Source organism: Phymastichus coffea, unplaced genomic scaffold (assembly GCF_024137745.1).
Source record: "Phymastichus coffea isolate CEN01 unplaced genomic scaffold, Cenicafe_Pcof_1.1 PCOF00016, whole genome shotgun sequence".
NCBI lineage: Eukaryota > Metazoa > Arthropoda > Insecta > Hymenoptera > Eulophidae > Phymastichus > Phymastichus coffea.
The window spans coordinates 4,326,936-4,345,986 of NW_026706827.1; the positions used below are offsets into that span (position 1 = coordinate 4,326,936).

General features: G+C 36.1%; 1 protein-coding gene across 6 annotated transcripts in view; it reads right to left on the minus strand.

Moving 5' to 3' along the window:
• Nucleotides 1-19,051, minus strand: part of LOC131675125 (trithorax group protein osa) — a 1,031,961-nt gene that overhangs the window by 743,711 nt on the left and 269,199 nt on the right. For all 6 annotated transcript variants that reach the window (XM_058953975.1, XM_058953976.1, XM_058953974.1 and 3 more), the window contains one exon: nucleotides 1,239-1,334. In XM_058953975.1, coding sequence (XP_058809958.1) covers nucleotides 1,239-1,334 — 96 coding nt within the window. The remainder of the gene's footprint in view (nucleotides 1-1,238; nucleotides 1,335-19,051) is intronic.

Below are 19,051 nucleotides of genomic sequence, written 5' to 3' on the forward strand. Positions count from 1 at the left end.
AATCAACTAAATCATGAAAGAATCTCGCATAAAACGAACGAGAAAAAAATTTCTATTGAATTGGTTCAAACTTTGGAATAAAGTATCTCTTGTCATGTACATCAAAAGTCTCTATGAGCACAAAGATCGCCTATGATTAGATTTCGAGCTATAAGTGTTCAACTGCAGCCTTATTTTTCATTCAGGCGTAAACAACTGGATTATCAGTTAATATTAAGTTAATATATATTTAAGTTATATTTAAGTTAATATTAAGTTAATATATATTTAAGTTATATTTAAGTTAATATAAAGTTAATATATATTTAAGTTATATTTAAGTTAATATTAAGTTAATATATATTTAATGCGGATTAAGTTAATAAATATTTAATAATGTATAGTTAATAATCTATTTTCTGATGGATTGTTATTATACAAGTATTGTAGATCCAAATATCATGTGCAATTTTAGGTAAATGTCTGCCATTTTCCTCATGTCTTGTTACGGCGATTTTACGTAAAACAGCGTTATCAATACCGGCTATGAACACTGTTATACGTCGTAACTACTTGACTTCACAGATATAATATTCCACTTGAACACGAATAGTCATTAGTCTATTATTCTGAATTGAATGTACTGCTAGAAAAGTCTAATCGAAATATGATTATAAAAGCTGCAAATAAGCTTCATCTATCCTGAAAAGGACCATCGAACAGACTGTTACAACGCCTCTAAAAATGTAAAGGTGGGTATATAATACACACACGTGCGCGTGCGTACACACAGACACATATCCATATATACGCATATATAACTATGGGAATAATATTAAACACGATCACTCATGACCCGCAATTTACAGCTAGTATAAGCAACCTTTGTGCTCATGGAGACAATTGATGTACACGATAAGAGCTACTTCATCTTAAAATTTGAACCTATTCAACAGAAATGTTTGCATTCGTTTCGTGTCGGGTCCTTACGAAAGAAAGTCAAGACGGGTTCGTTCGTGATTTCTTGGTAGCATATACTCTAGGCAGTAAATACGGCAAATAGCGTTACAGCACTTACTTTTAACGGACCACCGTCAAGTGGTACGCTAATGCTAACTAGAATGGAAATAACACCGCAAACGATCCATTTCGTCATCTAGACAAACGATCCATTTTACCTAATTGCCCTATTTATCCGATAATAAAAATAAAATCCCGTTGCATTATACATAATGAATTGGATATTTTTTAATACTAACCTTGATTTGTAAGAGGTGACAAACTAAGGCGTGTAGGATTACTATTATCTGATTGATTACTAGATGGCCGTGGAGGTATTTGTATACTTTGTTGCCCTATTTGAAAAAATCAATAAACAAAAAATATTAATCTAGAAATTAGAAATTAAAAATCATAAAAACATTTTGAAATTACAATGATCATACATTAAAATATAAAAACTTTTCTTAATTTGTACAACTTTATGATATGTCAAATTGCATATAAAGTTTGTAACGATGAGGTTGAATAGATCAGTTATTTAAGGGGGTATCCCTCAATAGATCGCAGAAAATCGACGAAAACTTTGGGAATTTTTTAAAAGAAAACTATTCAATATTTTTTCATGAAATTTAGACTGTGTTTTACTGAAATTTTAACAAATTAGAAAAAAAATTTTTTAAAGAAATATTGTAATAAACAAATGTGCAGTACTCGTTCAAAGTTATAAACTTTTTTTTTTTTCCTTTTTGGCGGTTCAAATCCTGGCTTTCCAATCACTCTGAAACATACAGAAACATTTTTTTAGTTTCATTAGACATATTTCTCGTCGATGAACCTAAATTTATTGCTCGGAAAAATTATTTAACAAAATGGCGGACTTTTAAAAAAAAAAATATATTTTTTTTTAAAAAAAATATATTTTTTTTGTTATTGTTCATGCAAAAAAGCGGTTAACAAACAATAATTGACAGAATTTTATAGGTACATCGACGAGATTATTTAATTTCCGTTCAAATGGTATTTTTTTTTTTAAGTTGAAAATTCGCTGAGTAAGAGCGCCCGCCAAATCGACAAATCGAAAAAAAATGATCCGGAGATAAACGCGTTTAAAGTTTACAGCAGGCGAAAACGGAATTTTTTTTCATACTCACATCGAATAAAATTGGTTTTCACTCAATCAGCAATACCAGCACCATAAAGGATACCTTCTTCTTCATCATACTGTTGATTTGACTTCGCAGCTTTTAGTTTTTTAGCAGTCCTAGCTGCTTTTGTGGATTCTTGGCTGCGGATTTCTTGACGCTTCACGCACTCATCGTCAGCGCTCTTCGCGTAGTTGGCTGCGGATAGCCCGATCTTGAACTGCAGCGAATTCATAATTCTTAGTACACCATAGAATCCGTTATTGAAGAGTACAGCAGCTGTATGAGCGGCAATTTCAACAGTTTAAATAAATTTATCCCCTTCATACCTATGCCTAGCAGTCTCATAACAAAGACTATTCGTCGATTCACTTCGTAACCGTTATTTATATACGGGCTTGTATCAATAGCCGTTGTGCCACACCTGCACGTGAGTACTAATTTCCATCCAAAGCCTGTTTGCCGCATTTGTTCTTCAAACCCCACATGCCTCTTACACTTTTGGCAGCAGAGAGTTTGTGAAAGTGTAAGAAACAGCGTCATACACTCTATTATGCGATATCTATGACTAGCGTTTACTGGAACATCTTCAAGAGACGCCGATGCCAATTTTCGTGCACTTGCATTGATGCCTACTTGCTCGCCTTCTTTAGTTGAGAATTGATTACCGCGGAAAGATCTTCGTCTCTTTGCGGCACGATAGCCTTCTTCTTTTTCGCCCTTAGGATAACTAGTACTCATTTTCAAATTGTAAAAACTAGAAACACGATGCTCACTACCCAAAAGCCGAAATAAAACTGAGCAAACTGTAGTAACGGTCTCCCAAACGAATCCCTACCTTTCCCCAGAAATCTTTGTACCTACTATGCTACACCTAGCCTGACCCTGTAAACGAACGTACAGTTTATACAAAGGAAGATCGAGAAACATCTAATCCATTGTATATTATAAGTAGGAAGCGAACTGCAGCGCACCGCCCAGCGGGGCGCCTTGCCGCTCGAGCGCGCAGCTGCCTACCTGCTCTGCGCGCCAGAGTTTCTATACGAAAATAGCTATAGCGGCTGAACCGCTCTGAATTTCGGTCCAATATTTTAACAGCACATTCTTGAAATGATGTACTTTCGATCTATGCAAAAAAAAAAGACTTTTTTCATCGATCTATTGAGGGATACCCCCTTAACGCTGTTATAGAAGTTTCATCACTCGCTGCGAGGATAACCGCCGCCTCGATCCATTCCTAGCATGCTTCGTGCGGGTGCATACACATTTCGCGCTATTAAAAATGAACATAAAATCACAAAGTAAAACTAAAGATGAATAGAGTCGGATTAAAGATTCACTACTGCGAGCGTAGATTAGTAGGAAGTTAGCTAGACTATCATGACATGAAATACAATAAAAGCGGTTAATTTATCCTGACGATAATAACATGCAACGACTTCGGTTGAGAAATTTAGGCACACGCTAATATTAACAAGTCGTCAAGCTTGTTAATCGTAACGAATAAGAGAAAGAGAAAAAAAACGAAATACATGTGAGCTAGTGTAAAGCGCAATGCGCACAAAATGGGCTTTCCCTGTACGAGGTGTATTCAAAAAGTAAGGTGACTTTGTATTTTTAAGAAAAAATATTTATTTATTTATCAATATTTATGTTGTCCCCTTCAAAGTAATCCCCCTCAGATACAATACACTTATGCCAACGGTTTTTCCAATCCTCAAAGCACTTCTCATAAGCACTTTTCGGTATAGCCTTGAGCTCTTCCAGCGATGCAGTCTTTATCTCTTCAATCGTTGCAAATCTCCGTCCTTTCACAGGTCTCTTTAGTTTTGGGAACAAGAAAAAGTCACATGGGGCCAAATCCGGTGAATATGGTGGCTGAGGCATGATTGTGGTGTTGTTTTTGGCCAAAAAATCTCTCACAAGCAAAGATGAGTGAGCAGGGGCATTATCGTGATGAAAAAGCCATGAATTGTTTTTCCACAATTCTGGGCGTTTTCTTCGTACTGCTTCTCGTAAACGGCGCATAACTTCAAGATAATACTGTTTATTGACCGTACGTCCATATGGTAAGAACTCCTGATGCACCACGCCATAGTAATCGAAGAAAACAGTGAGCACAACTTTGACATTTGATCGAACTTGGCGTGCTTTTTTCGGTCTTGGCTCATCTGGGCTCTTCCATTGGGACGATTGGACTTTGGTTTCGATATCATAACCATATACCCATGATTCGTCACCAGTTATGACCCTTTTGAGTAAATCTGGGTCGTCGTAGACGTCATTCAACAGTTCTTGAGCGATGCTCATGCGACGGTTCTTTTGGTCAAAATTTAGCAATTTCGGAACAAACTTCGCTGACACACGTCTCATGCCCAAAACGTTAGAAAAAATTTCATGGCACGAGCCAAGCGATATACCAACATCCTCAGCAACTTCTCTGATAGTGATTCGACGATTTTCCAGAACAATTTTCTTCACTACTTGAACGTTTTCATCAGTTGTTGACGAGCTTGGGCGTCCAGAGCGAGGCTCATCATTGGCATCTTCCCGGCCATCTTGGAAGAGTTTGTACCACTTGTAAACATTTTTTTTACTCAGAACTGTTTCACCGTATGCCACCGTCAACATTTCAAGTGTTTCGGAGCACTTTAATTTATTTTTTACACACAATTTGATGCAAATCCTTTGATCCATATTTTTCGATAGCAAGAAATCGCCGAGCACGCAAAACACTTATAACCTTTACGCCTCTCACAACCAAACAAAAAATTCTATACACTTGAAACTTGGTACAGATGTTCGGGAAGAGTGTACCAACATAACAAAACAACAAAATGGATAATCGAAAGTAAGTTGCCCGTGAAATTTAAAAAGTCACCTTACTTTTTGAACACACCTCGTATACCTTATTGCTCTCTGCCCATTCACTGATTTTTCCGACTATTATTTTCGTCATTAATTTATAGCTCACGTTTAGCAGCGATACCCCTTATAATTTTTAGTCTCCTTCTCTTTACTACTTTTAAATATTGGGTAAATTCGTGTTATTTCCCATCCCCCTAAAATCTCGCTCTTGTCCCATAATTCATTGAAAATTTCTATTATTGTTTTTATCCAACTATCCGATAGCCCCTTTATGAATTCAATGGACAGTCCGTTCTGACCCGTTGCTTTTCCGTTTTTCATTTATTTCAAAGCATCTCTAAATTCTTTCTCACTTATCCGCCTGTTTAAAATGTCCTCTATCTCCCCCTCTTCTGTCCCCTTGTTAGCGTTTCCCACCTGGTTCACGCTTCCCCCCCCCCCCGCTCGTTCGTGCTTCCCTCGTCGTTCGGATTCTTCCTCCCTTCCCCTGTTGCTCCTAGTAAATTCTTGAAGTGCTCGGCCCACTCCTCTCTTTTAATTATTTCCTCCATTCTGCTTCTCTTCAGTCTTTCTTTATTTACAACCTTCCAGAATTCCTCCATGTCCTTGTTCGCTGCCATGATTTTGATTTTTATCTCGTTTGCGTTCCTTACATTTCTTGATATCATCTCTTTTAATTTGCTTTTCTCTCTTTAAAAAGCTTCTCTCTTCTCCTCCATTCTGTCTGCTTTCCATATATTCAAACCCATACTCTCTTTTTTGCATCCATATCTCGCTTTCTTTGTTTTTGTTCGACCTCTCCCGCCCCCCTTCCATTACATTTCATTTTCAATTCTTCGGCTGTTACTTTTATTTTCTGTACCAAATTATACCATTTTTCCTGTGCTGATTCCCCCCCCCCCCCCGTTCTTCTGCCCACCATTTTTTCCCCATCAAATCCTCGTATTCCTCTGCCCTTTCTTTCCTCCATATCCATATAAGTCTTTCTCTGGCCTCTCCGCTCCCTTCCTCCTTCCTTTTTTCACCTTTTCCTAACTCGAAAATTACTGGTAAGTGGTCAGATTCTATCCGTGTTATTATTTCCATCCCCATCACTATCTTTGACAGCCCAATTCTTCCGTTTATTACCAAATCGAGGACCGATGAGCCCGCCTCCCCAATAAAAGTAATTCTCCCCCTTTCGTCTCCGTTGATACATCCGTTTTTTATTTCCGCGTTACAGTACTTCAGGTTTTCTATCAGTTTTATTCCCTCCCGCGTCGTTTTTTGTTCTCCGAATTCCTCTTTTTACCCTTGCTTATCTGCTAGCTTCCCACCCTTATATTGAAATCTCCTGCTATAATAAATTTCTTCCCTTCAAATAAACTCACCTCTATTACTTCTTTCAATTTGCTGATCATTTTGCTCGTTTTCGCGTTGTTATAAATCACTATTTCTTCAAATTTTTCTTTTTCCATCCAAATATTCCTTATTACTATTGCACATTCCCATTCTTTGATTTCCTCGCTTTAACCTATCTCCCTCTTACTCCCTACCATAACCCCCCCCCCCCCACCCCAACTTGCTCGCCCTCTCGTTTTCACTTTGATCGCCGCTTTCATTTCCGACCTATATTTTTTGTTTAATTTTTTAATTAAATTTAGTTCTTTACTTTTTTCTACCCACGTCTCCTGCAATAAAATAACGTCAAACTTATTTAAAAAATCTTTGCATTTTAATATATTTTTACTCCCCGCTAAATTCAAAAATACGCATTTATAACCTACCCCTCGTTGCTCGCTGATCTCGCCACTCGTCGTTGCTTCTCTTATTGTCCCCTCCGTCGTTTTGTGATCTTCCTGGACCGCCAAGCTGCCGTTTTCCTCTTCCTCGATTGCTGCTTCCTCACTCGTTCCGAATCCTGCCGTAGAACTGCTCCGCGATTGCCCGCCGTAGTATCCCTCTCCGTTCCCGTTGCTCCTCTTCTTATCTTCTGCTCTGAAAAAACATCCTCTCTTTTGCCTCTACGAGACCCCTTTTCTTTCATCTCATAAGCTCATTCTTCCGTTGGTACTTTTAGGTAGCTCACCTACACTTGTTTTTGTTTTTTCCTTTCTTGATCTACTACCATTTAAATTCATTTTTGCACTTCCAATTCTCTGCATGTTCTATCTTCCTCTACACTTATTCTTATTTTTTCAAAATTTTCCGCCTGCTCTATAAACGCCATTTTGTCTCTAATGTTTGCAAAGGTCAAAAGTAGTCCTCCTCTCAACGGCCGGATCTTTCCTACATGAAACTGTTTTCTTGTAGTTCCCATTACTATTCCTTTTTCTTCCTCCTTCCATCTTCTTCCTGACGTCCTCACTTCTCTGATAAATACTTATTCTTTCTATCCCTCCTCTCTTTCATCTCAAACTCGTATTCTGTTTTTTTCATCGCGTCCGGCTTATTCGCTTCCAGCTCTCTCTCTCTCTCTCTCTCTCCGTCTACGCCGCTCTTGTCCACGGTTACTTGTTGCTCGTCGTCTGCTCGTTGTGCCGTTTCCTCTTCTTGTATTTCGTTGCTCTTGTTTTCTGCGCTCTCGTTTGTCTGCTTTCTCTCCTCCCTCCAACACTTGCTGAATCTATTCATTTTTCTTATTTCTTCTTCCAACCTCTCTTTTTGCTCTCTCGCCTTTTCTACTATTTGGTGTATCAATTCTGACATTTTTCTATCAACTTCTCCACCGCCAGTTTTACCGTTTCTTTCGCCAATTCTACTGCTTGTGCATCAATTCTTCTTTATTCTTCCATCTCCCTCATTCTATCCTGTAGTTTCTTCAATTCCTCTCATACGCTGCTCCTCATATCCTCGCTCGTGTCCGCGCTCCTGCCTGTGTCTACATCCGTGCCTCGGTCTTGTTTTCTCCTTGCTTTATTTTCTTCCTTATTGGCCTCACCTGCTTTACCATTCAGCTCCTTTGCGTCTTTTACCTCATGCTCGTTCCGTGTTTCCTCACTTTTGTCTTCTACCGAATTCTGTTCTCGCTTTCTTTTACCATCTTTCTCGCTCCCCACCTCTTTTTGCTCATTTTCTTCAGTTACTTTGCCATCGTCGACCTGTCTGCTCAATTGTTTCGCTGTTATTTTTCCCCACGCTACCGTATGACATTTCATCCGCCTTCCTTGGCGGCGAATGCACTAATTTGTCACATTTTGCAAAACCGATTTCCATACTTTCTTTCTCCTTTTGCATGAACGTTCTTATATCATTTTTCCACTGCTTTCCTTCTTCTCGTTTTCTATTTTCTTTGGTCTACCTCGGCCCCGCTTTGCCAACGTTTGCTCTCTATCACTCGTCTCCTCGTTCCTGTCTGCTGCCGCCATAACCTCACTTTTTTGTTGTTCATAATTTCACTCATCCTCGTCTTGCTCACCCTTATCTTCCGCTTTATCTCTTATTCGCTTATTACCCTCCTACTCGTTCTGCCAGTTCACTTTTTGATTATTTATTCTCTTTTTTATATCAATATCATTACTTTGATTGCTAGCTTACGCCACATGAGTCTTTCCCGTCCGAGCTCTCAACCGGAAGTCCGAAATAAATCCTAATACCTAACCCTTTGTGGCACAGTGGGAATACGTATTCCCACCTTTTTTCATAGCATTTTTTGCAAATTTAGAATAGTTTTTGATGAATTTACCCTGAGTTTTTTGTTGTTTTACGATTATAGGATGATATACAATTGAAATTTACGTCAATTGGTACCACAACTTTTATTAATTTGTTAATATTGTTAAACAAAGACGAAAAAACAGCCCTATTTATAAACAAAATTCATTATTGAAGAAACTTTCAGTTATAATTTTACAAAAATTTATACAAAGGAGTTTTTGGGATCGCTAATCACGATTCTGAACTCAGAATTTTGAAATTTAAAATGGCGGATCCAAGATGGCGGCATAAATTCAGTGTATATTTTTTATTTCATTGAAAATTTGTATACAAGGGTTTTTGGTATCGCTGATCACGATTCTAAACTTAGAATTCCGAAATTTAAAATGGCGGATCCAAGATGGCGGCAAAAATTTGGTATATATTTTTTATTTTATTGAAAAATGGTATACAAGGGTTTTTGGGATCGCTGATCACGATTTGGAACTTAGAATTTCGAAATTTAAAATAGCGGATCCAAGATGGCGGTAAAAATTTGGTGTATATTTTTTAATTTATTGAAAATTAGTATACAAGGGTTTTTGGGATCGCTAATCTCGATTCTGAATCCAGAATTTCGAAATTTAAAATGGTGAATCCAAGATCAGATTGATTTTTTTTTGTATTTTTGTTTTTTTTTTTATTTTTTTTTTGTTTTTTTTTCACTTTTATATTTTTATCTTTTCACCTTCAATTTTTTAATTATCTTAGCTTTCTAATTCATTTCAATCTTTCATGAATGATACTTTAAAAAGCAATTTCTGTCTACTTGTAAAAATAATGGTACGTTGCACGTACTACATGACCATTTAGTTCGCACATCTTTTGTTTTTGTACTGCAGTGAGCGCATCTCCTATAATTATCAATGGGTGTTGGTATATGAGCAGATAGAGAGCGTCTTTTTTCAACAGAAACTTGTGGTTTGTGAAGATTGGTTTGTGTAGGTTGTCGCTTTCTTCCTTTTTTAGTTGGAATTTTGTGAGAAACCAATCGATCCACTAAAAGTAGTCTGAACTTCTTCAATGTTATAGGATTATCAGCGTTTATTTTTGAAAATATGATGAATGAATTTTTAATAGTTAGATCAATGAAATGCCAGAATAATCTGTGCCACCACTTTTTGGACTTTCGATCTATTTTATATGTAGATAACAAATGATCAGCGTTATCGACAAATCCCATGTATTTTTTGTAATCATAGCACATGACTGGACAATCTACCTGCACTCATGTGCCATCTTTCTGTGTTCGATTTACTGTTGTCACTTCGGATGGATCATGGTAATTTGACAGGAAACAAACACCTTTCTTATCCATCCATTTTATCCAAGTAATACCAGTATCAGACGTTCGAAAATCGTATTGTCCATGTCTCCTTTATTTATCAAGCATTACAGATTTAGGTAGCCCAGTACGATTGGAACGTACAGTTCCGCAAGCAAATACTTTGTCTTCTTTCATCGAAATTAATAGATCGACACCAGTGAAGAAATTGTCAAAGTACGCATGGTGATTTTTACCAACAAGTTCACGCGTCAAATCATTGACAACTCGTGCTCCTAACTGTTTCTCAGAACTTTCCAACATTTATATCCTCGTTTTATTGGTTTTGCTGGCAAGTATTGCTTCAGGCTACTTCGACCTTTGAATTTTATCATGGATTCATCGATAGATTGATATTTGCTTGGTTTCCAGCAAGTTTTGAATGTTTCTTGAAGTCTATCCAGCAATGGTCTCAATTTATACAATTTATCATAATTAGGCCCACCTTTTTTAGGTTCCGTGCTGTTGTCGGATATATGCAAATTACCTAATATGAATCCGAAACGAACAACCGGCATTAGCGAGCTTATATATGAATCCTTCAACTTTGGGTCACTCGACCAATAGTCGCGATAAGAAGGCAGTTTTTTTATTCCCATCAGAATATTAATTCCTAGAAAAATCAGTAACTCTTCTTTTTTGATTAATTGCTTTTCTTGAGTTTTCTCCTGTGTATATTTATTTGTTTGCTGAACTAGTAAATCCAGCATGTCGTCAGGAAAAAGACACAAAACAATATCTAGTGGAGATTTTACGTTTTCAGGGATATTTGGTTCGAAATCAGCAGTGAATTGATCATCATCTCTATTTTTTCCTTTTTTCTTCCATACTTCATTGCCAGAGCGTTCTCCTTGATCTTCATCCGAATCGCTGTCACCTTCATTCTCTTCAAGCTGATCTTCGGTTTCTATATTTATATCATCCTCCTCTTGGTCTGAATCAACAAGTCCATCTACTGACTCCGTGTCGCTAGGAATATCAGCAATTTCCATTTTGTATGAGATACGTTAATATTTGTAATTATAAAAAAAACTCGACTACTTGATAAAAAAAATTTTTAATGCTACAGGATCGGTACAAGCTCTTACTAAAATTGCAACTCACAACAGATTTTAGTGTATTATACTACATCGATCCGTACGAATCTATTTTATCGCTCTAAAATTGTTTTTCCATCGGTCTCCAATAGATGACTTGAAATGTTCGATGTGCCATATAACTGAAAGAATTTTTAACACTCGCTATATTTTTACTCTTATGTATACGTATATAATTTCACGATTATTGAAGTCAAGTAAGTTTGGTAATGATTTATCCTCTGATTTACTGAATTGGCATTGGATCTAATGGAGTACCAGCATACAGAAATTACAACATTTGAACAGATGACGGTTTGTTACAGACTCTATTGATGGAAGGAGTTGACTTTTAAAAATATGGAATTTCAGAACTTTCCGCAGAAAGAAAGGAAATTTTCGAAGAAATATGATCACCCATCCCGAAAACCTCTACATGCACATTTTCAGAAGAAATTCTGAAATATCAATATTTGCTGTCGTCTTGGATTCGTTATTACGAATTTCGAAAATTTGAGTTTAGATTCATAATTAGCGACCGCAAAAACCTTTGTATACCAACTTTCAATAAAATAAAAAATATACACCAAATTTTTGCCGCCATCTTGGATCCGCCATTTTAAATTTCAAAATTCTGAGTTCAGAACCGTGATCAGTGATTCCAAAAACCCTTGCATACAAATTTTCAATGAAATAAAAAATATACATTGAATTTACGCTGCCATCTTGGATCCGTCATTTTGACCGCTATTTTGAATTTCGGAATTCTGAGTTCAGAATTGTGATCAGCGATCCCAAAAACCCTTTTATACCAACTTTCAATAAAATAAAATATATACACCAAATTTTTGCCGCCATTTTGGATCCACTATTTTAAATTTCAAAAATCTTAGTTCAGAATCGTGATCAACGATCTCAAAAACCCTTGTATTCCAATTTTCAATGAAATACAAGAAAATAACCCAAATTTTTGCCGCCATCTTGGATCCGCCATTTAAAATTTTGAAATTCTGAGTTCAGAATCGTGATCAGCGATCCCAAAAACCCTTGTATACCAATTTATACGAAAACTGGTTTCTCTGAAAAATGTATGCCGCAAAGGGTTAAATTATCAAATTTAGGTGCATAGATTCTCTCATGAACTCTCCCCCTCTCCTCACAGAAAATTCAAAAAAGCATAGAAAATTCGTTTTTTGGTAGAATAGGCAAAAGTTTTTGTCGAAGTTGATGTGTATCATGTTAAATGATCTTCTTCATATAAAATTCGATTCAGTTTCATAATTTTTCATGGAGAACATTACTTTAAAAAATATCAATAATCTTTATTTATCAATAATCTAATTGTAAATTAAATTACAAGAAAATTTTTTGAAAAATCTAACTTATTTTTGAAACTGAAAAATTTATATTAGACGTACAACTTTGCTTTCGCCGTTTTTTCCGAAATTCGAGGCTTTATTGTAAAAAAACTGGTAATACATTTATGATTTAAAGTATTGTCCATCGATGCCCGCTACTTTCTCCTGTCATTCGTGCAGCTTACCAATCCCGCGTTGAAAAAACTGGTCATCTTTTGAAGTGATCCACGAATCGATCCAATTTTTTACTTCTTTATAAGACCGGAAGTGCTGGTCAGCCAGGCCGTGTAGCATTAATCGAAACAAGTTATAATCTGAGGGAGCAACATCTGGAGAATACGGCGGCTGGGGTAGGACTTCCCATTTCAACGCTTCCAAGTATGTCTTAACTACTTTCGCAACATGGGGTTGAGCATTTTTATGCTGTAAAATCACTTTAATGTCTCTCGTTTTATTGCGGCCGTTTGTCTTTCAATGCTCGGCTCAAACGCACTAATTGCGTTCGATAACGATCACCTGTAATTGTTTTAGTCGGTTTTAACAACTAATAATACACTACGCCGAGCTGGTCCCACCAAATATGGAGCATGACCTTGGAACCATGTATACGGTTTGACCGTCGTCGTGGAAGCATGGCCAGGATATCCCCATGATTTTTTGCGCTTGGAATAATCGTAATGAAACCATTTTTGTCCCCAGTCACAATACGATGCAGAAATTCCTTCCGTCTTTGCTTTGCAAGCAGCTGTTCACAAGCAAATAGATGCCGTTCACAACATCTCACGACTTCAACTCGTACGGCACCCAAATTCTTTGTTTCTGAATAATTCCCATGACTTTCAGACGTTTTGAAATGGCTTTTTGCATCACTCTCAATTATCCTGTTAATTCTTCTTGCGTTTGATACGAGTCTTGAACAAAAAATGCCTTCAATTCTGCATCTTTGAAAACCTTCTCTCTTCCACCGCCATGCTAGTCTTTGACGTCAAAATCACCGTTCTTGAAGCTTTGAAATGACTCTCGACACGTTCTTTTACTAATAGCGGCTTTACCATAGATATTTGAGAGCATTCGATGAGCCTCAGCCGCAGATATCTTCATATTAAAGCAGAAAATTAAAACCTCCCGCAAATGACGAGAATTTGGCTCGTAAGCTGGCATGTTTAATCGAGAATAACTTTATGATGTAGACACAAATGGACTAATATTTTGATGGAGTTATGTTTACAAATACCTAAGTTTATTGTATGACATCTACGATCTATTTATTTCAACTACCATTTACCGCTACAGCCATATATTGCAGAACGGCGGAAGCCAAGTTGTACACCTAATAGAAAATTGGTTACTTTATATTTTAATTATAGACTCGATTACAATTGTACACTATTAGATAATTTAGTAATGTATCATTTGATAAATCACATGAGATGTTGTCTACTAAGATTTTTTTCTACCATCTCGTGATTCATCATGTGATTAATAATTTGACCAATCATGTGAAAATTTTCAACCGGAAAGGTCTTGAGTTCACTCTTTACAATTGAACAAGTAATTCCTGTTATTCATGAAGACTGGATGTAAAGTATTAAGATTTTACTAAACATAATTCATGTACATGTGTGTAAATATTATACAATAAATGTCTACATTTAAGATTTTTGATGTATAATAAATATAATTATTAATATCATTGATCATCAGTTTTTTATTTTCTAGAGTTTTACAAAGAAAAAATTATTTGTTTAATCATAATAAAAATCTCACCTTGACTATTTATATTTATATCTATCTCTGGCCCCCCGTAATCCAAAGATGAGCATTGGCAATTTTATACGTTACCCGAGTACAATACCAAATAGTCAACCTACTTGGAAAAAATATGGACTCATGATTTCCCGATAGAGCTATCAGTTGTAATCATAGAACGTATCTAGTAACCGAAACATGGTATTGATCTGTGATATTTCGTGTATAGCATTGTTAAATGAATTCTATGGTAAAAAACAACAGCATCATCGTATTTTACTCAAAAAAATACATCGAAAACATATATAATATTTTCATCACCAGCACCATTATATCTTGATAAATCAATCCTCTCCTTCGCTGATGATACAGCTATCATTGTGACTGGAGAAAATTGGAAAGAAGTAGAAACTAATACAAATGCAAGTTTAAAAATAGTTGAAACCTGGCATAAACTCAACAAACTTTCACTTAACATAGATAAAATAGCATATATGGAATTCGGAAACAATGTAAACAGTACACCAAAAAATTTAAATATAGAAATCAAAGGTAACCCAATACATCGAGTATAAAACACTAAATATCTAGGAATTAGTTTTGACTGTAACATGAAATGGGACTTGCACTTGCAAAATTTATACAAAAAAACCAAATACTTAACATATGTTTTCTACAAACTATTAAAAATAATGAACATTGCTACACTCAGAATGATATACTATGCACTTTTCCACAGTGTTATGTCATATGGAATAATAGCTTGAGAAGAATCATATTTCGGTAGAATTAAAATAATTCAAAAACTACAAAACAGACCACTCAAAATTATGAATAAAAATACATTTGAGGAAGATGAATACCTTTTCAACTTACAATTAGACCAAAGTTTCTCCTTAAAATCTATACTATTGCACTATGATAAATTTAGCAAAAAATTTAGTGAAAAAGTGAGAAGAACTAGATACACTAAACTACAACACCCAAAAAGTACACTTACAGTCAGAATAAAAAATAGTGATATAAGAGCAATTATGTCATTCAATCAGCTACCTAAAAATCTAAAAACATTAGAAACCTTATACACTAGGAAAAAGAAACTCAAAAAATGGATCAAAATAAACCTATCATGGATAATAGAATAAACTGTAAAGAGATACTACAACAACAAACTAACTATTTTGGAAACTTTTATCCTACATCTTGATGAGCGCAAGAGAGAAAAGGATAGATGATAAACGATGCGTAACACTAGACCGATCAGCGCGCGCACCCCCGACTAGCCAATGATAATGGAGATAGGGATAAGATAACGAAAAGGATAAAACCGACGCTAACTAACCGGTACCAAAAATACGCGGGATAACGTAACAAAATAGACGGCACTGATGACCGGGTTGATGACATTTTCGACCAATAGAATAAAAATCTGCTAGAAAAAAAGAGAGGTAACCGAAGGGACTTGGTACAACGCCGCGCTAGTAGCGGCCTATTCCCCTGGAGGCCGCAGCCATGGATAAACGTGATCAACAAAAGTGCGAGCCAACAAAAGTGTTAAGTGCTACTAGTGCGGACGAGACCGAGAGGCAAGAACTAAAGCCACGGACCGGACAACTTATGTCATTTGTAAGTATCTATTATGTTTGAATCGTGAACGGAAGTGCGCGGAAAGAGAGTAGGCCCCGCGACCCGCCAATCGTTTCGATCAACCCACGGTTAATCTAAGGTGAGTGATAAGTTGTCGCCTTTGTGTTCTCTGACCGACCAATCGACCCGATCTGTAATTATCGCATGTGCAGGCTGAGATCGGGTTGCGGTACGCCTAACAAAGAAAACGACTCGTGTGCTGCAATGAGAATAGCGTCGGCGTGGATAGATAGGTTGATCTCCGTGTCGTTTAATAAAATAAAAGAATAGCAAGTGTAGGAATATAGAGTATATCGGCTTTGGATAGACTAATAAGATAGGAACATAGCAATAGGTAGAAATATTGAATAACTTGGTATTTGGCAAACAGATTGAAAATAAGAGCATAGCAACAGTAGTCATATTGAGTAACTTGACCTTGGCAGTCAATTTAGCATAAGAGTAGCATAACATAGTAACAGTTAGGAATGTAGCATAGGCTTTGGGCAGTCCAAGTAATAAGAGAAAATAGAAATAGTTAGGCGAACATAACAGCTTGACCTTGGGCAGACCGTTTAGTAAATCTCTTTGGCTTATTAATAAATGGATTTTTTTACTCAATAATCTGCGTTTTCTCTTTGCGTCACCTGTACTCTACCTCTCCCTCGTAGCTTTCGCGATCGGATTATCGAGTAGAAGGGGCAGGCTAGCGCGTATCCTTACAACGACATCGCAACCATGCGCCACTGCGTTTCAACACTTCCTATTACCCGTAAGACTACCCGCTAACAAGGTGACCTTGAAGGAGCCACTCTGACTACCCGCTTCTGAGCAGGAGCCCGTTCACCGACGCACCTTTTCTTGGATCAGCAAGTCGAGCCCCCCCCCCCCCCCCCGCTTTTCCCTCTTTTATTCTCTGCTAATCTCATCGCCGCTCGCCTGATAGCCCTTTCGCGTCTCTTACCCTCGCATGATATTTACGGGTGTGTGAGCGCACGCAATTTTGACATACTTACCCGGCTGGGCTATTTACTCAACAGTATTTCGCCATTTTCTATATAGTTTAAGCAGAAAAACTACATTTAACTCAAGTAATATTTACACAATGTTTTTGTTTTGGATTAAAAAGATTAATGCTTATTTACTTTCAAACTATAGTAATACTATATTATTAATATTATTAATATATCATTAATACAGATTGTACAAGTAAATAAGATTGCATGAGTATACGATTGTACAAATGTAATGATGTAGCTATATTTCATTCAACTAACAAGTTCAACCGCTTTAGTAAGATGAAAAAATAACGGATATACATAAAACGGATCATTTTTCAAGAGTAAACTTAGCTATCCTTGTATAATAAAGACCAAGAATATCTCATTTCCGAAGCAACAGAATTTCTGAAGTTCACTTGCTATTTAAATACTATCACTTTTATTTTTGAAATAGTCATGGTTTTCATCCTCATTAATCACGTGATACTTCACATGGAAAATCATGTGTTTCGTCACATGATTGATCACATGATGAATCACGCGATGGTAGAAAAAAAGGCCTAGTAGACAACATCTCATGTGATTTATCAAATGATACAATACCAAATTATTCAGCAGTATACAATTGTAATCGAGCCTATAATTAAAATATAAAGTAACCAATTTTCTATAAATTTTTCAGTTTCAAAAATAAGTTTGACTTTTCAAAAAATTTTCTTACAATTTAATTTACACTTAGATTATTGATTATTTTGTAAATTAATGTTCTCCATGAAAAATTATGAAACTGCATCGTATTTTGTATGAAGAAGATCATTTAACATGATACACATCAACTTCCACACAAACTTTTGCCTATTCTACCAAAAGACAAATTTTCTATGGTATTTGAATTTTCTGTGAGGGGAAGGGGAAGTTGATGAGATATGACGAGAAAAAAATCTTACGATTTTGCCTTTGAAGCAGTTGTTTGCACATGTAAAAACGACGTTCGACGTATCTTGATTTGAGTTCACACGGAACCCAAGTTCCTTGTTGTTGCACCATACCCATGACCTTAAGACGGTTTGAAATCGCTTACTGCGTCATCCCCGAAGTGTCAGAGAGCTCTTCTTGAGTTTGGCATGAATCTTGGTCCAAAAACGCCTCCAACTCAGTGTCCTCAAACTTTACTGGCCTTCCTTCACGTACTTTGTCGCTGGTACCAAAATCGTCACTCTTAAAGTGCCGGAACCAGTACTCCAATATTTTTATTGATGGAGCATGTTCCCTATATGATTCACACAGTAATCAATGTCCATCATTTACACTTTCTTTAAATAAAAACAAAAAAGCAGCGCTTCTCGCAAATTATGTTTTATTGGCACAAAAGTTGACATGGTTAGGATACAGAAAAAGTCTATTGTTTATCCTTCAGCTCAACGAAACATACTGATTTTTTGAGGGCAAAGATGATACTTTAACGTGAAGATAGTCACAAAATATAAACCTGTTTACACGATACGAGTAACAACAGTCAGCAGTCGAGTGACTTAAGGTGAGTTCACTATTGAATGTTACTTGTACTTGAAGTTGGAGCGAAGTGACAGATCTAAAGGTGAAGACAGGTCTTCTAGAATCTAAAGGTAATAGAGTGGCGGTTAGCTCTGCACCGTGGATTGTACACTACTATTTTTCCTTTTTGCACGACTAATTTCCCCCTATTACATATTATTAAGATTATTTATAACAATATTACATGAAATCTGAATAATTTTAATTTATAATTATTATTATTTAAAATTTTATAATAAATTTAATAAAAATTCGTTGTGATGGATTTTCCTAAAATTTCGGCATTGGAAAAAACGTTTATATTTATAAGGTTTATTTGTGTAAAAGGTATGAATTTCACAAATAGAATAATCAGAATCATCTGATGCAAAATCTGTATGGAAGATGGTACGAAATACTTTCGGATAGAACAGATAACAAGACTCTAGATTAATCAACTGCACATGCAAAAAATAGGTTATTTTATAAGTTATGTTCTTGATATTTTTCTTCAGTGATTCCATTTATCCTTTCGATAATGTTCCGCGTATTCTTATGTAGTAATAATAAATTAGCATTTGAAAAATACGCGACTTCACAAAGAAGTGACATTTTTAGTGTTTAATCGAATTTTGCGGGAAAAAGAAAATTTGCAGACACTAGTTTACCCTGGATTCATATCTGATGGACTGAAATATATAACCAAAACTGTTTTCAT